At 41.0% G+C, this 16,687-nt stretch overlaps 1 protein-coding gene across 1 annotated transcript in view; it reads left to right on the top strand.

Moving 5' to 3' along the window:
• Nucleotides 1-16,687, top strand: part of OVCH1 (ovochymase 1) — a 45,756-nt gene that overhangs the window by 14,181 nt on the left and 14,888 nt on the right. Inside the window, 9 exon segments of the mRNA XM_046011802.1 lie at nucleotides 1,214-1,264; nucleotides 1,267-1,353; nucleotides 1,445-1,575; nucleotides 2,114-2,222; nucleotides 2,790-2,855; nucleotides 2,858-2,989; nucleotides 8,647-8,720; nucleotides 9,164-9,344; nucleotides 12,423-12,574. Of these exon segments, the coding sequence (XP_045867758.1) occupies nucleotides 1,214-1,264; nucleotides 1,267-1,353; nucleotides 1,445-1,575; nucleotides 2,114-2,222; nucleotides 2,790-2,855; nucleotides 2,858-2,989; nucleotides 8,647-8,720; nucleotides 9,164-9,344; nucleotides 12,423-12,574 (983 nt within the window).

Raw genomic sequence — 16,687 nt, forward strand, 5'->3', positions numbered from 1 at the left:
AGTCGCTAACAATAAATCAAGTGATTTGAAATCTGTTTTCTATCTTTGAGGTAGAGGTTTGGAATGGGAGAAAGTACTTGGCTTTGAAGCCATAAAGCCCAAACTGTATTTCCTATTTCATGTGAGGTGTGATGAGTCTTTTAAGATCTGACAGTTTTCTTATTTTGAGGAAGGGGAGTACTTTCTCCCTGCCCACTTCAGGGGGGTATAATGAATCTCAACAATGATGATAGATGTGGACTGCTTTCTCAATTGAAGTAACAAAAAAAAAAATTGAGCTTTATAATATTCTAGACTGCTTATTGCCTTCTAAATTGAAGTGCTTAAAGAGTGATTTTAAAAAAAATAATATTTTAGGCAGCCTCTTTTTACATTGACGTTCAAAATGATGGACTAGAAAAAGCAAAGCAGGGGGTTTCTGGTTAGGGAGGAGATATTTAGTAAGAATTATTGCGTTTGATCTTTAGAAACTGGGCATTAAAAAGTTGGATAACTGCTGAGATCCTGAACATTATTACTTAGAGGGCAGTGAGACTGTTAACAGGTCTGAAGTGGTTGAAGTGGAAAAAGAATGTCAGGTTTTAGAAGTTTGTTCTGATGTGTTTGATTCCAGACATGATCGCTTTGCACTGAGATGAATGTGAGGCGTGGAAGACACCCAGGATTTATGGTCTGCTGGGCTTTCTTTTCTTTAATAATGTGAATTCATGAAGGAGAATAGAGGATTATGCATTAAATCATGTAAAACTACTTTCAGAATGTTTAGACATGTTTCTAAAGATGTTAGTAAAAGGTCACAGCTGACCTTACCAGGAGTTAGAGAGATGACATGGCAACCACAGAGACCGTGACCCAGGCTGACCTTGGAGGATATGACTGGTTAGAGTTAACATATGCTGCTTGGTCAATCCATAATTCATGATCCATAATTCAACTTCTGGGTGAACATTATGAATTTTCAATTAGACTACTAACTTAGAACAAAGAGATGAATCTTGGGTTCCTCAATGTATACATGTCAGGCCCTGAAGGATGAGTAGAATTTAGACATGGGAGATTGAGTTTTAGAAAGCGAATGGAATATAAAATCATTGACACAGAGAGTGTGGGGAAAATTAAAGTAAACACTAAATAGTTTGGTGTGCTGAGAACAGAGAATTCACATATAAGCTGCTGCCATCTTAATGCTATTTCAATCCCTTTTCCTTTTAAGGTAAGGTCTGTGGAGGTCTGTTGCCTCCACCCTTGCTGACAGAGACCAATGAGCCACAGTTGTATTTGTTTTTAGGACAGCAAACAATGGCAGCAGGTTTGAGCTGACTTTTACTGCCATACAGAAGAACTCAGGAGCAGGCATCTCAAATCTAATTCCCTGACGTTTTTATTGGAGATGGAGGTAAGGAAGAGGGAATGCCTCTGGCCCTTCACTTTGGAGTTCCCGCAGGCTCAGGCTGGGGGAGTGTGGCTGCACTGGTGGAATGAAGGACAGTTCACTCTGCCGATTATCCTGACTTGTATCCCACACGTGTAAGGTGTCATTGCTTCATTCATGTGCCAGAGAAACACATGATGACAGTAAGCGACTAAGGAAGCTCTGTACAGTTCTTCCAGAGCTTAGCTGTGTTGGTTAGACAGAACTTGCTTCATCTGGGCTAGCAAACGGCCACTAGGTCTAGGAACTTCCATGGGCCACATCTGTGGTTCTCTATATGGATCTATATATGTTGTTTGAAACGTTTCAGCGGTTGAAGAGAGACTGCAACAAGAAGTATGACCCCTTCTCCTCTACCTCCCATCCTGCCTCTTGGTGGCGAACACTGGTTAAGTATCCCAAGTATCCCTAGAGAGAGATGCTGAGTCCTTACATACATGCATGTATTTATATTGCTTAACAGTGCTTTTTCTCCTTAAAAATATCCCAAAGATCTTCCCAGATGAATCCACAGAGCTCTTCTGACCAACTGCTTAAAGTTCTGTTATGTGATACCCCATCATTTCTGAAGCCAGTTCCCTACTATCACTTAGCGGGTTTCTAGTCTTTGTCCATACCAACAATGCTAGTATATCCCTGTGTCAGTGTTTTGGGGCACATGTGCGTGTATGTAATTCCCAGAGGTGGACTTCCTGTGTCAAAGGGTTTGTACATTTTAACCTCAGAGTCCTTGCCAAATTGCTTTCCAAAGAGACTGCAATGACTTATTCTATCAGTGGAATAGGAGAGGGTAACTGGGGAAATCAGAGGAGGCTCTGTAGAGACAGAGTGTTTGAGTTAAGTCCAGCAATATTACAGACAAGAGAAAGGCATTTGGATGTCTCAGTGCATTTGTCATGTTTGAAGATCTGGTAAATGGTTTCATACCATGAGAGAGAGGAAACAAAGACATATAATGAAGAACTTGCATGCTCTGTTAAGTAACAAAAATTTCTTACTAGAATATAAGTTCCATGCGGGCCAAGATTTTGTCTGTTCTGTTCACTGATAGATCACCGATACCTAGAACACCAATATCTAGAACAGTGCCTGGCAGTACCAAGCACTAAAATACTTATTAAATGAATGACTATTATTCTGTGTACCAATAACTAAAAACCCAATTGCTTAGCAGAGTTACCTAGGCAAGCATTTAAGATCTGATTCCTCAGAGGTGGGGTCTTAGGAGTCAATATCTTTACAAAGCTCATCTGGTATGGCCAAATTACTTCTGTTGGCTTTGCAAGCCATTGGAAGAGGTGTGTGTGCTTCATTATTTCAGTTGGATCAGTCATTCGTTTCCTCTTCTTTGCTGTAGGCATCTGTGGCATCCCTCCATTTAGTCTCCAGTGGCTTTTGAGAAGAATTGTAGAGGGAGACGAAACCTCCCCCACTGCTGGCCATGGCAGGTGGTCGTGAGGTTCCTAGGAAGTCACCAGTGTGGAGGGGCCTTCCTTAACCCCTCTTGGATTCTGACTGTAGCTCATTGTGTGCAGTTGTGAGTGAAACTGATGATATGTTAATACTGTATTTAGCTCATGTCTTTATAGACCGTGCCTAGGACATAAGTATAATTGTCTAACTACTGAAGTCATCCAGACTAATTTTAAAGCATGAATCTTTTGGTGATTTCCTACATAGCCATCCAGCCTCTATTTAAACAATGTCAGTGTGGAAAATGGTAACCAAACCTCAAAATTGCTCATCCCATTACAGCAATCTCTGATTATTATGTTGAGCATAAGTCTGCTTCTCTGTAACAGAAATCTCTTGTTCTAAATTTACAGGGGTTCCAGAACACAAGAACTAAGTCCGGTTCTTCTTTCACAGACAATGCTCCCTTAACCTGAAGACCTTTCTCAAATTGCCCTTTTAAGTTGCAGTGCCACTTCTCCTGGGTTGATTTAATGTTGTCTTTCTTAAAATATGGCTCACAACAGTGGAGGACACAGTAGGGTATCTGCCATCATGGTCACTGGACCACTAGTAGACCAAAATCCTGGTTAACTTCTTCAATGTTTTCAAATTTTGAATTATGTTATGATATGAAAAAATGTACATAATAGGTCATGTAAAGAATAGTAAATGTTCGTATGTGTTCTTGCCATTCAGTTTGGGAAGAATCTTTGCACTTCTTAAGACCCTCCAATGCCCCAGCCAAAAGGTAGACACTATGCCAAGGTTTGTATTTATGATACCTTACCTTTTTTTTTATTTAACATTTGTGACCCCTGAAATAAGCCTATTTTTCGATATTTCTTGGTCATAATGTAAAAGAATTGTAGTTTGTATTTTTTTCTGTGTCTTGCTCCTATCCTCATGTTATACAGATAAGCCACATGACTGTGTAACTGTAATTAGTTCATTTTCAGTTCAGGCTACCTAAGTCAGTCGTCTCTTGGTGAGTTCTGGTTGCCGGTATTTTATTTTATTTTTTTAACTCCACAGATGATTCCAAAATATGGCCTCAATCAAGAACCACTGTTGTGCTTGCTCACAGTAGCCAGCCCCATTCCTTAAACACACCATCCTTGCTCCCGTCTCCAGGTGTCTGTGGTTGCTGTCCCCTTTGCCAGTCAGGACACCATAATACATTTAGTTGGCATGTCACATAAGGCTCCTCTTGTCTCTAAGTATCACAGACTTGCCTTGTTTTAGATGATCTTCCCAGTTTTGAGGAATACTTTTCTGTTATTTTGTAGATTGCCCCTCTGTTGGAGTTTGTCTAGTATTTCCTCATGATTTTACTGGGATTATGGTTTTAGAGGAGGAAAACCACAGCGGTAATATGCCATTCTTATTATATTATTTGAAGGTTACATGTTATTCATGACTTGTCACTGATGATGACTGTGGCTAAGGCAGGGTTTGCCAATCTCCATCATAAAGTTACATTTTCCTCCTTTCCACACTTACTCTTTGGAAGCAAGTCACTTAGTATAGATGACAGCTGAGACTCTGGGTATTAAGCTCCACCTCCCTGAGTGGAGAGTATTTATATAAATTGTTGGAAATTTTCCTGTATGGCAGCTATGTCTCTTCTCTATTTATTTGTTAAATAATTTGTTTATATCAGTATGGACTTGGGGATATTTAGTTTAAAATACAACATAATACTATATAAAATACTAACATTCTGTTGCTCAGATGGTTCCAGCTTTGACCAGTGTCAGCTCTTTCAGTGTCTTTCGTGTGTGTCCGTTTGTGACATGTTCCCTGCTCAGTCCTGGAATCAGTCATTTCTCCAATGAGCCCTGGTTTATTTTATTGGAGAATGGTATGAGAAATTAAGATCCCAGTGGCCAGTGTACTAGTTGCTACTAGGGTATTATGGTGCTAGGTTCTCTCATCAGACAGAGCTAGAAAATATAGCCATGCACACGAATCCATTTTATAAACCTAGCTTTCTTTCTGTATCTACATTAAGCTAAACATGAGGTCATGTGGATGTTTCCAACTCTGTCTAATACCACATCATTCACTCTAGCCTTCCCTCCCTTGGAGATGCCCATTTTATAATAATTCTATCAGAATTCATTTTTGTGTATCATGGAAAAGAAGCCTCAATAGTAGGTGATTAATTAGTAAGAATTATTGTATTGGAAAAAACAAATATTAGTATAGAAGCTTGAGACACAGAAGTTTTGGCAGGTTCCCTTGTCAAATAGAATAATCTATTCTTGAATTTGTGTGATGGACCAGACCCCTTGTAGCAAGATACAGACCAAAGCAAGACTGTTCTTCATAAGGGAGGTGTTCAACTGGGTGAGTCAGTTGAGATTCATAAGTACAATCAGCCGTAAATGTTTGTGAACCATTTAAGTTTACCACAAAAGGATTATTTGTGTAATTTTCATCAGTGATTTCTTTTAAAAAAAGATTTTTATGGGGCACCTGGGTGGCTCAGTTAGTTAAACGTCTGCCTTCAGGTCAGGTTATGATCTCAGGGTCCCGGGATTGAGGTCTGCATGGGGCTCCTCAGTGGGGAGCCTGTTTCTCCCTCTCCTTCTGCTGTTCCCCCTGCTTGTGCTCTTGTTCTCTCTGTCAAATAAATAAATAAATAAAAATCTTTGGAGAAAAAAATACTTTTATAATAGTAATACTTATGGGAAAAGGCTGTTAAAGTTATCTAGAAAAATCTAAGCTATCTCCATTTCATGATCCATTCCTCCCCTTTAGAGGTGATCAATATTAAGGATGTTTTAATTACCTGATTTTCCACTAACATTTAACTACACAGGCATATCATTTATAGTATTTGTATTTGTATATACCACATATATTGTTTTATGACTTTTTGCACAAGAAATTGTGCTTTCTATTGATAGTGATATGGAAAAATGTCTGTGGGACTCATTTTTTACCTTTTCATAGTTGCCTACTTCTTTCACCAAAGAAATGTTTTTTGAAGCCATTCCTTGCAGTGTATGGCTCTTAACACCGGAAATATTTGATAGGCCAGAGTAACAAAGGCGGTGTGTTCCACTCGTACCCTGGTTTTGTGGGAACTCTGCATTGCTTCCCTTCATGGCTTTGTTTCTCCCGGCCTCTTCATTGACACCGAGGGCTCCATCCTCCATTGAAAATGGCTTCTGCGTATCCAAATCCATTGATAATGGAAGTTTGCAGTGCAGGATAAGCCAGCTGGGGAGACATGCAAAGTCTGGGAGCTGAGGTAGACATCATTTTTGCTGAAGGTCACTAGGTGCCAGACCAGCCGACCTTTTTGGGTAGCACCCCAAGGACATTCAGGATAACCGGCAGTGATATCGTACCACCTCCAATGGCTTGCCTGGCACTGGTTGCTCTTAATATTAGTTCTCAAACTGTAGCATGCACCAGACTCACCCAGGGGGTTCCTGAATCTGTAAGTCTGACGCGGGGCCTGAGGATTTGTGTTTGTAATCTGTTTCCAGGTAATGTCCCAAACTTAAGGAAAACTGGTGTTCTTCTTTTGCTGTTCCACACTAGTCTTGTGCTCATTTGGGATTTTTAAACTCACTTGTGGGGACTGTATTCACTTTGCAGTTATACATTGGAATCTTTCTGTCTCAAACCTTTTTTTTTTTCCAGTTTCAGCTACATTTTTTTCTGTAATTCAGCAGTGATCCTTTCTTCTCCCAAAGCAGAAGTGTCCTATGAGACCCAATGGGACATCCGATGTTAGATGGGGGATAAGACCCTAAGGATATAAGAAATGAAACTTGTTTATGAGCAAGGGGCCAGAAAGGATGGAGAAACCCATCACTTGCTACTTGGAGTATCCTCCAAGTGGAAAAACTCGGGCTTTGTTGCCTCATAACATGTATGTTGTTCTGTCACGATGCTTTTTATGCTGTGCTTTCCACCAAATTAAAGGATATTTGATGATTGTGCACCTATAGCATCACTAGAAATTGTGATCTACGTTATCAGCTATACCTGATTTTTATTATTTCATTTTATTGTGCACACTGTCCTCTATATATAGTAGAATGGCTTTAAGAAATAAGTTTCTTTACTACCAAGGAATAATGATGAGAGGGTGACTTTGAAAACAAAGTTTAATCCTTCTGTCAGAGTGTGTGGCGGATAATAATAGCACTAATGGCTGCCATTATGGAGTCATTACCATCTGCAAGGTACTTGCCAAGCACTTCACCTGAGTAGGCACTCCCTTCATAAACGCACACTGAAACACAGGAGTAAGTCAGGCCCCTCACGCAAGGAATTGAAATGAGCGTGGTTGTGACTAGAGAGAAAAAGCCTACATGAAGAAACTTCGATGAATAAAGTACACTGAAAAAGTAAGTGCGGTAACTTAACTTTTCCAAAGGAAACAAGTTGGAAAAGTTGAAGAATCTCAAAGCTGACGTGACAGAATATCTGTGACAACTGAGGGACTCTTTCCTCAGCTATTCTTCAGCTGGAAGTCTTAATGTGGCAGATTAAGGGATGTGGATTTCAGTTTGTTTTTTTCAAACATCCATTTGAAGTATACTGAAAGTGCACAGATCTCAAGTTTATAGTTAGAAGAATTTGCACACAGGGAGCACCCCTGGGACCAGTGCCCACATCATGACATGAAATACTCCCAACACCCAGCAGCCCCCTTATGCCTCTTGCAACCACCATCGGCCCCTCCCCCAAAGCAACACCGTGAGTGAGTTTTACCTGTTTTATGAACTGATATATATATTTTTTAACCTCCATTCCATTAATTCTGGTGATTTCATCAAAGATAACAATTTGAGATATATTCCTGTAAGATAATGTTTGGATACTTTTAACAGTAAAACATAGGCTAGAAGCTAATTTATTATGAATATAGGGGTTTTCATGTATTTTTTTTTTAAAGATTTTATTTGAGAGAACGGGAGAGGGAGAGGGAAAGAGGTGGGGGCAAGAGAGAGAGAGGGCATGAGTTGGGTGTGGGGAGAGGGAGAAGCAGTCTCCCCAGGGGCACCTGGGTGGCTCAGTGAGTTAAAGGCTTTGGCTTTGGCTCAGGTCATGATCCCAGGGTCCTGGGATTGAGCCCCACATCGGGCTCTCTGCTCAGCAGGGAGCCTGCTCCCCCTCTCTCTGCCTGCCTCTCTGCCTACTTGTGATCTCGGTCAAATAAATGGATAAAATCTTAAAAAAAAAAAAAAAAAAGGCAGTCTCCCCACTGAGCGGGAAGCCTGATGCGGGGCTTGATCCCAGGGCTCTGAGATCATGACTTGAGCCAAAGTCAGATGCTTAACTGACTGAGCCACCCACGTGCACCCTGTTTTTTTCATGTATTCTTAACCTCACTGTGAAATTAAAGTAAGCTGTACTTTCTCTTTTTTCTTTCTCAACTACATGCCCCCTGTTTTTTTCATGTATTCTTAACCTCACTGTGAAATTAAAGTAAGCTGTACTTTCTCTTTTTTCTTTCTCAACTTAAAACTAGCCTTTGGTGATATTTGGTGGGGTCTCCAAAGTCATTTTATGGCCAAAAGAAGGGGGCAGGATATATAACTAAGCACTCTTCAGGTAGCTCAGGAGGTATATACCTTCCCAGCAAGGGGACCACACAAAGGCACCAGACAGGAGAGTGGGTAGGACATCTGGCTGAACTAGACTCATTGGCTGTCAGTAGAGCCACATGGGGTTAGACCAAATGGTGAAAAATGTCTCTTCATGTCAGACTTTTGTCCTGGTTTTTTCTCCAGGAAAAAATAATCCTCTCTTCTGGACCATTGTCACTGGGGACCGTGACAGAACCCTGAAGGAACCAACTGAGCAGGTGAGAAATATTTCTAAGGACAATTCTGCTGGTATTCTAAGTGTTACTACATGCCGGGGAATGCCTTTAGCTAAAATGTGTCATTAAGTATTCATCTCCTAGTGCCCCTTTACACTTACCATTTATACCAACATTTAAAGATACAATCTGAGATCACAGTTTAATCAGAGAATTGAGGGCAGAAGGTCAGGAAGTGCAAATTGAGGTCTGTGTACACAGGTGCACATGGCCTGGTTTCTCTAGAGCGGCCAGTTCTCAGAGAGTGGTTCATGGCCTCCTGCAAATTATAAACAGAGATTGCCCTTTTAAATTCAGTACAGAGTCACCTTTGTTGCTGATGTATGGAAATGTGGAGATTTAGGGTTTATTTTGGACTATTATGCGGGGAAATAGTTGGACTCATTGACTTGATCTTGTAATTCGCTTACTCACCACTAATACAGGTGAGAAGGGCAAAACGCATCCTGGCGCGAGAAGCCTTTGCTAGACAGAATCATGACTCTGACGTCGCCCTGATAGAGCTGAGCAACTCCATCATGAGGCCTGTGTGTCTCCCACAAAGCTTGGAGCCGCTCTTTCCCTCGAAGACCTGTGCTGAGACTGGATGGGGAAGCCTTAGTGAAGGTAAATGTTTTACTCTTGCCTACACAAGACTGCCAGTTGTTAATTTTGCAAATTTGGCATGGAGATGATAAAAAGCAGTATCTGCTTTAGCCTTTCTTCCTTCTGAAAGATAGAACCCATGTTCAATTTGGTTTTAAGTGATCAGAGAATGAGCTATTTTCTATTTTTCCTTTAGGGTGACTAAGTATAGTTAAGTTAGATCTGTGAAGGGCCAAATCACAAACTTTTTCATCTCCGCAAGCCATATGTTCTCTGTCACAACTCTTTAACTCTGCCATTGTAGTGCAAAGCAGCCATAGACATACGTATGTAACAGAATGGATTGTGTTCCAGTAGAAGTTTGTTCGTGAAATCTTAATTTCATGTACCGTTCATGACTCTAAAATGTTCTTTTGGATTTTAAAAAACATTTAAAAGTGTACAAACCAGGGGCACCTGGGTGGCTCAGTCGCTTAAGTGTCTGCCTTTGGCTCAGGTCATGATCCTAGGGTCCTGGGATCAAGTCCTGCTTCAGGCTCTCTGCTCAGTGAGGAGTCTGCTTCCCCCCTCTCCCTCTGCTCTTCTGCTTGTGCTCTCTGTCTGTCAAATAAAATTTTTTTTTGTAATTAAAATAGTGTACAAGCCAAACTAGTTCCCAGATTGTGCTCTATAAGCCCAGGGCTGGCACAGAATTGGCCCACTGACTGTGGTTTTGCTGACCCCTGGGCTAGAGGCTAGAGTTCTTAGAGCCACAGCAAAATACTGACAGATCTTATTGGGTTCACATTTGCATTTTGCCTCTTTTTGCTGTATAAGGTCATTTTCTTTTATGTTTTCCTTCTATTTATGTATCCTTTATTTGGAATCTGTGAGCTTGGGGAGAGAGGAATTCATCTTTGACCATGCACAGTGTACACGATCATAGCTTTCTGTACTACCTGCGGCCAAATTGTATTTTCCTAAAATCTGCACAACAACCATATAAGGAGATTTTATCCTCCCCAGGTTGTAAAGGAGGATGTTATGGCTCAGAGATTTAAGTACCTTGCCAAATCCCATAATTAATAAATATCAAAGCTAGGATTTAAAATCAGCCTGGTTCTGCTAATTTTTGAATTTTTTTTTTAACACTTAGAATAAAATCTGAACTGCTAGTCTGGCTTGGAAAACTCTGTATGACTTGTCCTCCATTTACCTCTCCAACTTCTTTTCCTCCCTTTGTCCCCTTCAGGCATTGTGGTCTTCTTTCTTTCTCTTTAACACAAGACCTGTTCTACTTTCTGAAGCTTGGAGAGCCCTTGCTCTTCTCTCAGCTGCCTCTTCCTCATTCTTCTCACAGCTCCAACAGCACTCCCTCCTCCGATCACTTTGCTGCTTCAGGACTGCCCTTCTGTCACTCTCGGCACGACCCAGTTTTATCATCTCCTGGCCCAGAAATGTACTTGACATTAGCATGTGTGATCATTCTCCAGGGTGTCTGGATGGAGCAGCCCAGCTCTTGGTTTCAGCTCAGATCATGATCTCAGGGTCCTGGGATTGAGCCCTATGTTGGGCTTCTTGCTCAGTGGGGAGTCTGCTTGAGGATTCTCTCTCTCTCCCCCTCTCTGCCCTGTCCCCCACTCACATGCTCTTGCTCACACACTCTCTGAAATAAATAAATTTTTAAAATCCTTAAAATTAAAAAAAAATACTCATTCTCCAGGCAGGTCTCATGCATTAGGGCTGAAACCTTGTGGCAGCAGTTCCCTAATTCACCACTGTGCCTCAGAACTACAGGTTTACCCGGCATAGAATAAACACTCAGCAAATATTTTTTGACTGGCTTCTAAGCCCTTGAATAAATGTACCCATTCTCTGATACCTTCAACCCTCACCACTTCCATGACCACCAGACAACCGAGAGATGGTTAGAATCTTGTGAAAGAATTCATTCTTCCAATCTGAGAGAAAATGAGTTCTTAATTTTCAGACATGGTAAAGAACAGTGGTGGGGATGGTTCCTGAAAAGAGGGTTTTTAAATACCTTAAGTGTTTTTATGTATTAGATGGGGACATTAAATGAGCAGAAACTTTAGAGGCCAACCTTGGCTTAATGGCTAATTCTGTCCCACGGTGCTGTGAGATCTGATTTTCAGAACTCTGGCTTTTTTGTCTGTGAGTTCTGTGTGATCATGTGTGTGAACAACCCACCTCACAATGTTGTATTGCTGGGCAGGAGTCCTGTGAACGTACTATATAAATGTAAGGTAATTTCTAATACTAAACTTAGCTTTTTAATTTTTTTAAAATTAGGAATCCAAAATGATAGAATAAGTTGTATATAAATACATGTTAACACAGGCCTGCCCGAGGGTTAGTTATGAGTGTTTTAGTGTTCATTGTCAGCCTTACAGGCTTTATCGTTAGTCCTTTTAAATTGGAGTTGAGATTAGTCTCAGTGACAGTTGAGGAACACGGAATGTGATTTTGGTTTATATTAGGAAATCATATAAACCTGCCACATTGATAATATATTTTATGTATAAATATACTGTGTAAAAACATATCATCACATAAATTCTATACAATACCAGTTCATGTCTTGCTGAATTTTCCTTTCTGAATTCTTTTTTTTTTTAATTTTATTTATTTATTTGACAGACACAGATCACAAGTAGGCAGAGAGGCAGGCAGAGAGAGAGGGGGGAAGCAGGCTCCCTGCTGAGCAGAGAGCCACATGTGGGGCTTGATCCCAGGACCCTGGGATCATGACCTGAGCTGAAGGCAGAGGCTTTAACCCACTGAGCCACCCAGGCGCCCCTCCTTCCTGAATTCTTATGTGGCAATATGTGAAACACTAAACTTTGAATCAAAAGTAAGTGAGGAAAAAAATGTTTCTGGTGTTGTTCTCCTGACAATATATTCCTTGGCAAAGATGCCACACCTGAAAACAGACATCCTGCATGAGACACATTTGGTTTAGTAGTCCCCGTCAGCTCAGGTGAACCTGAGGGATGGCAACTACAGTAGTACAGACCAGTCTGAACTTAAATATGTTTGTTCACAGAATTGGGTGTTTGCTTCATTACGAAGCTGCCTATGAATCTGTTCCTTCAGCAGATGGTGTCCTAGCAAGGTGCTTTCAACAGATCCAGGTGCTCGTGTTGGAAAGAGAGGTCTGGGAACGTGCTCACTCCTCTCACCCAGGAGGGCTCACGGAGAAGATGACGTGTGCTGGCCTAGCAGCCTCTGGAGGGAAAGACTTCTGTCAGGTGAGAAGACTGATTTTTCGGGGCACCTGGGTGGCTCAGTGGGTTAAAGCCTCTGCCTTCAGCTCAGGTCATGATCCCAGAGTCCTGGGATCGAGCCCCACATCGGGCTCTCTGCTTCACAGGGAGTCTGCTTCCTCCTCCCTCTCTGCCTGCCTCTCTGCCTACTTGTGATCTCTCTTGCTTGCTGTCAAATAAATAAATAAATAAATAAACTCTTAAAAAAAAAAAAAAAAGAATAGGAGGAGATGCTTAGAGGCGCGGGCCCCCTGGCAGCCTGACAGCGTGCCCTTCCTGGAAGGCCAGTAGGACAACAGGAAGAGTGAGCACCTCATTCTGAATTTGCTGAGAGACCAGAGAAGCCTACAGGCAGGAGAGCAGGTGGGGACAAGGAGCCCATGGGCACGTAGGGCCTCAGAGAGATGCTAGGCGTTGGGAAAAGAGGAACAAGCAAAGGAGGAGTCTAAGTCAGTGTATCCTAATTGCTTTTAAGTTAATATTAATCTCCTTTGTGTTCCCATTTAATTTTCTACCACAGATTAAAATGATCATGAAGAAAATGAGAAACTTTGAAAAACTGGTTGGCATATACAGTGGAAAACAAATCCCAAAATAGTAGTTTAATTTCACATATTTAGAGGCAACAGTGGTATAGTCATATCCACATGTCAGTTGGACAAATGTGCTATTGGCATTTCAGGTCCACTAAGAGGAAGACAGAATGTGGACGAATGGATCATAAAACACCAGCTTTCATAACCACGAAGCCAAGCAAGGAATGTGACCTTAGAGATACAACCAAAAAAGGATTTCCGATGCTCTGTAACCCTCCTTCCTCCTTCAGCAGTCTGGATTTGAGGCAGCCTACTGATGGAAACCGTTGGGTCTTCAAGGCCAATACACTTCTCTGGGCTTATCATTTCATACCAATCTAGAATACAAAGGGAAGAAAGGATGAATATCGAGTCTGTCTTGCTTTTTGATCCTTTTCACCTTAATCAAGAAAAAAGAACCAGTGGGAAAAAACTGGGTGTTAATCTAGGAAGAAGTCCTTCCATGTAAAAATGTGAAGAGAGAAAGAGGGAGGTCTCCTCTTAACACTAAGTATCAATTTATGGCAGTTAACCCGTTTTGTGGTGTCAAGCACTATTCAGACTCTGCTTTCTGCCTTTGAATTTGCATTCCCCAGAAGCTGACCTTGAGACAAAGATTCAAGTACGATGGTCTGCTTAGGAAGTGCAGACGTGACTGGTAGGAAAGTCAAGCTTCCACAGTAAAGGGACTGAGCTTAATTCTTCAATGCAAAATGCACTCAACACATTTGTCCCATCTGAGGAGTGAGGGAGCTGGGATATTTACATATTGCTTCCCCAAATTTGTGGTTCCAGGGCTGCTGGGGGAGGGGTCTCGTGGTCCCTCTGCACTTTCCACACTGCTGGTCTCCCTTGTGGATGGGACTGACAGGTGAAGTGCCCTCAGGCACAGAGCCAGGATGTGGCCTGGAAGACTTGAAGACTCTCGGAAGGGCACTCACACCATCTGCTAAAGGACATAAATACTGTACTGTAAATACCAAAGAAAACAGTGCTCTGAATTAATGTGGTCATTCTTCCCCTTTTGAGGGATGGCTTTTCTCTCTGCTTCAAATCAAAGAAATCACAGATGGCTCTGTTGTCTCTGTCAGGTTTGACAGCATCTGACATTAAGGGAACACTTTACTGTGTACCAAGAGGGCAGAGGAGAACTAGGGAAGGAATTAGGTCCCCGACAGAGGTGTGATCTTGGTGGGCCTTTATTTCAGCTATATCCAACTGTCCCTTTGCAGCACGACCAAATCTGCTGCCAATACAAGGGGAGGAAAACAGGAGCTGAGATTCTGGCTAATAAATGTGGCAAGCTAAAGAACACCAAGTTACTAGCAAGGTGACTTCAGAAACTTCGGTAAAGTGGACCCTAGTATTTCTATCAGGTAGTTGATTTTTACTCTCCTGTGTATGCTTAGAAGTAATGGACTTGCTAATGTAATTTCTCCTCCAGGAAGGTGAAGTAGAATGTTGGAATGCAGAGATGTGGAGTTTCTGACGCAGTGCAGAATTCTGTGCTACTTTGCTTAGGACGCATTCTAGATTGTCTTTGAAAATGTCAAGTTCTTTGACCTACAGGATGATCTCGGTCTTCCCAGAGTAGCCTATGTCCTGTTCCTGCTGACTTTTCCAATCTGTTTCATACTTCTCTTGCTTATATATTTCAGCCACACCAATTACGTTCTGACCTTACAAGTCCCTGATCCTGCCTGTCTTGGGGCTGTAAGCCCAGATATCGGTTCTGCATAAAATGCTATTCCTCCCAGCTTTTGAAGACCCAGCTCTTTCTCATCTCTCATATATCAGCTCAGATGTTATTGAAACACTGTGTAAGTGTGTAAGCACACACAGCTACCTGCCTTTATTCTCTACTTTTTGCTCTATTTCCTTTGTAGCTATTATCAACATCGAATTTGTTTATATTGTCTCTTGCCCAGAATGCCCAGCTCACAGTAGGCACTAAATAATTCTTTAAAAATAAACAGATACCTTTTGCTTATTGAATATTTACCATATGGTAAGCCCTGGGATAGACCCTGGCAATAATAAATGAGTTAGGCCCTTTCTGGATCATGGGAGGTTTGTAACTGCAAGAAAAAAAATCTTTATTTAGTATGTGTTGGTACTGAATGAATCAGTAATTTAAAGAAAAAACAAACCTGACTTGACACATGGGACCACTTACAAACTGGAAAGAGGTCTCAAGTATAACCTTACTTCATAAAGAAAAAAAATTAGGCCCAGAGAACAAGTTAATTGTTCTACATTACAGACAAGGGAATCTATCTCCCTATTCCCACCTTAGGATTTCTTCCATAAGATTCTTCATATAAAATAAAAGCCATGTCAAATATGTCATAAGCTCAGTTTATTTTATCAGAAGACAAAAAGACATTTCTGTCAAAGAAAAAAGGGGCTGATTAAAAATCATAAAGGCTTGGGTGCCTGGGTGACTCAGTGGATTAAAGCCTCCGCCTTTGGCTCAGGTCATGATCCCAGGGTCCTGGGATTGAGCCCCACATCGGGGTCTCTGCTAAGCGGGGAGCCTGCTTCCCCCTCTCTCTCTGCCTGCCTCTCTGCCTACTTGTGATCTCTCTGTCAAATAAATAAATTAAATCTTTAAAAAAAATCATAAAGTCTACTTTAAAAGGTATCCTATGCTTTAAGGCTTTTTTGTTTGTTTGTTTACAGCTTTATTAAGCTGTAATTGACATATAACATTGTGTCAGTTGCAGATGTACAGTGTAACTATTTGATACCCTTGTATATTGTGAAATGCTTACCATAGTGGAGTTAATTAACACCTCTGTCATCTCATATAATTAGCATGTCTTTCTTGTGGTAGGAGCACTTAAGATCTACTTTCTTAGCAACTTTTAAGTATCTAATATAGTGTTGTTAACCATAATAACCATGCTGTACACTAGAATCCCAGAATTGTTATAACTAGAAGTTTGTACCCTTTGACCAAGATCTCCCCCATTCCCCACCAACACTCCCCACCCCAGCTTCTGGTAACTATCCTTCTACTCTTTGCTTCTTTGAGTTCAACTTTTTTAGATTCCATGAATAAGTAATATCATACAATATTTGTCTTTTGCTGTCATATATATATGTCATATATATATGTATATATACCATATTTTTTATTCATTCATCCGGTGACAGAAAAATAGATTGTTTTTATGTCTCAGCTGTAGTGAATAAAGCTGCGATATATATGGGAGTGTAGATAACCTCTTTGATAACCTGTTTTTATATCCTTTGGGTATATACCCAGAAGTGGATCATATGGTAGTCAATTTTTAATTTTTTAAGGAATGTTTATATTATTTTCCATAGTGATGTACCAATTTACATTCCTACCAGCAGTGCAAGATGTTTCCCTTTATCCTTGCCAATATCTTTTATGTCTTTTTGATACCTGTTCTAACAAGCGTGAGTTGATATCTCATTGTACTTTTGATTTGTGTTTCCCTGATGACTGGTGAAGTTGAGCATCTTTTCACATACCTGTTACCCATCTGTATGT

The sequence above is a fragment of the Meles meles genome, chromosome 7 (genome assembly GCF_922984935.1).
Source record: "Meles meles chromosome 7, mMelMel3.1 paternal haplotype, whole genome shotgun sequence".
Classification (NCBI taxonomy): domain Eukaryota; kingdom Metazoa; phylum Chordata; class Mammalia; order Carnivora; family Mustelidae; genus Meles; species Meles meles.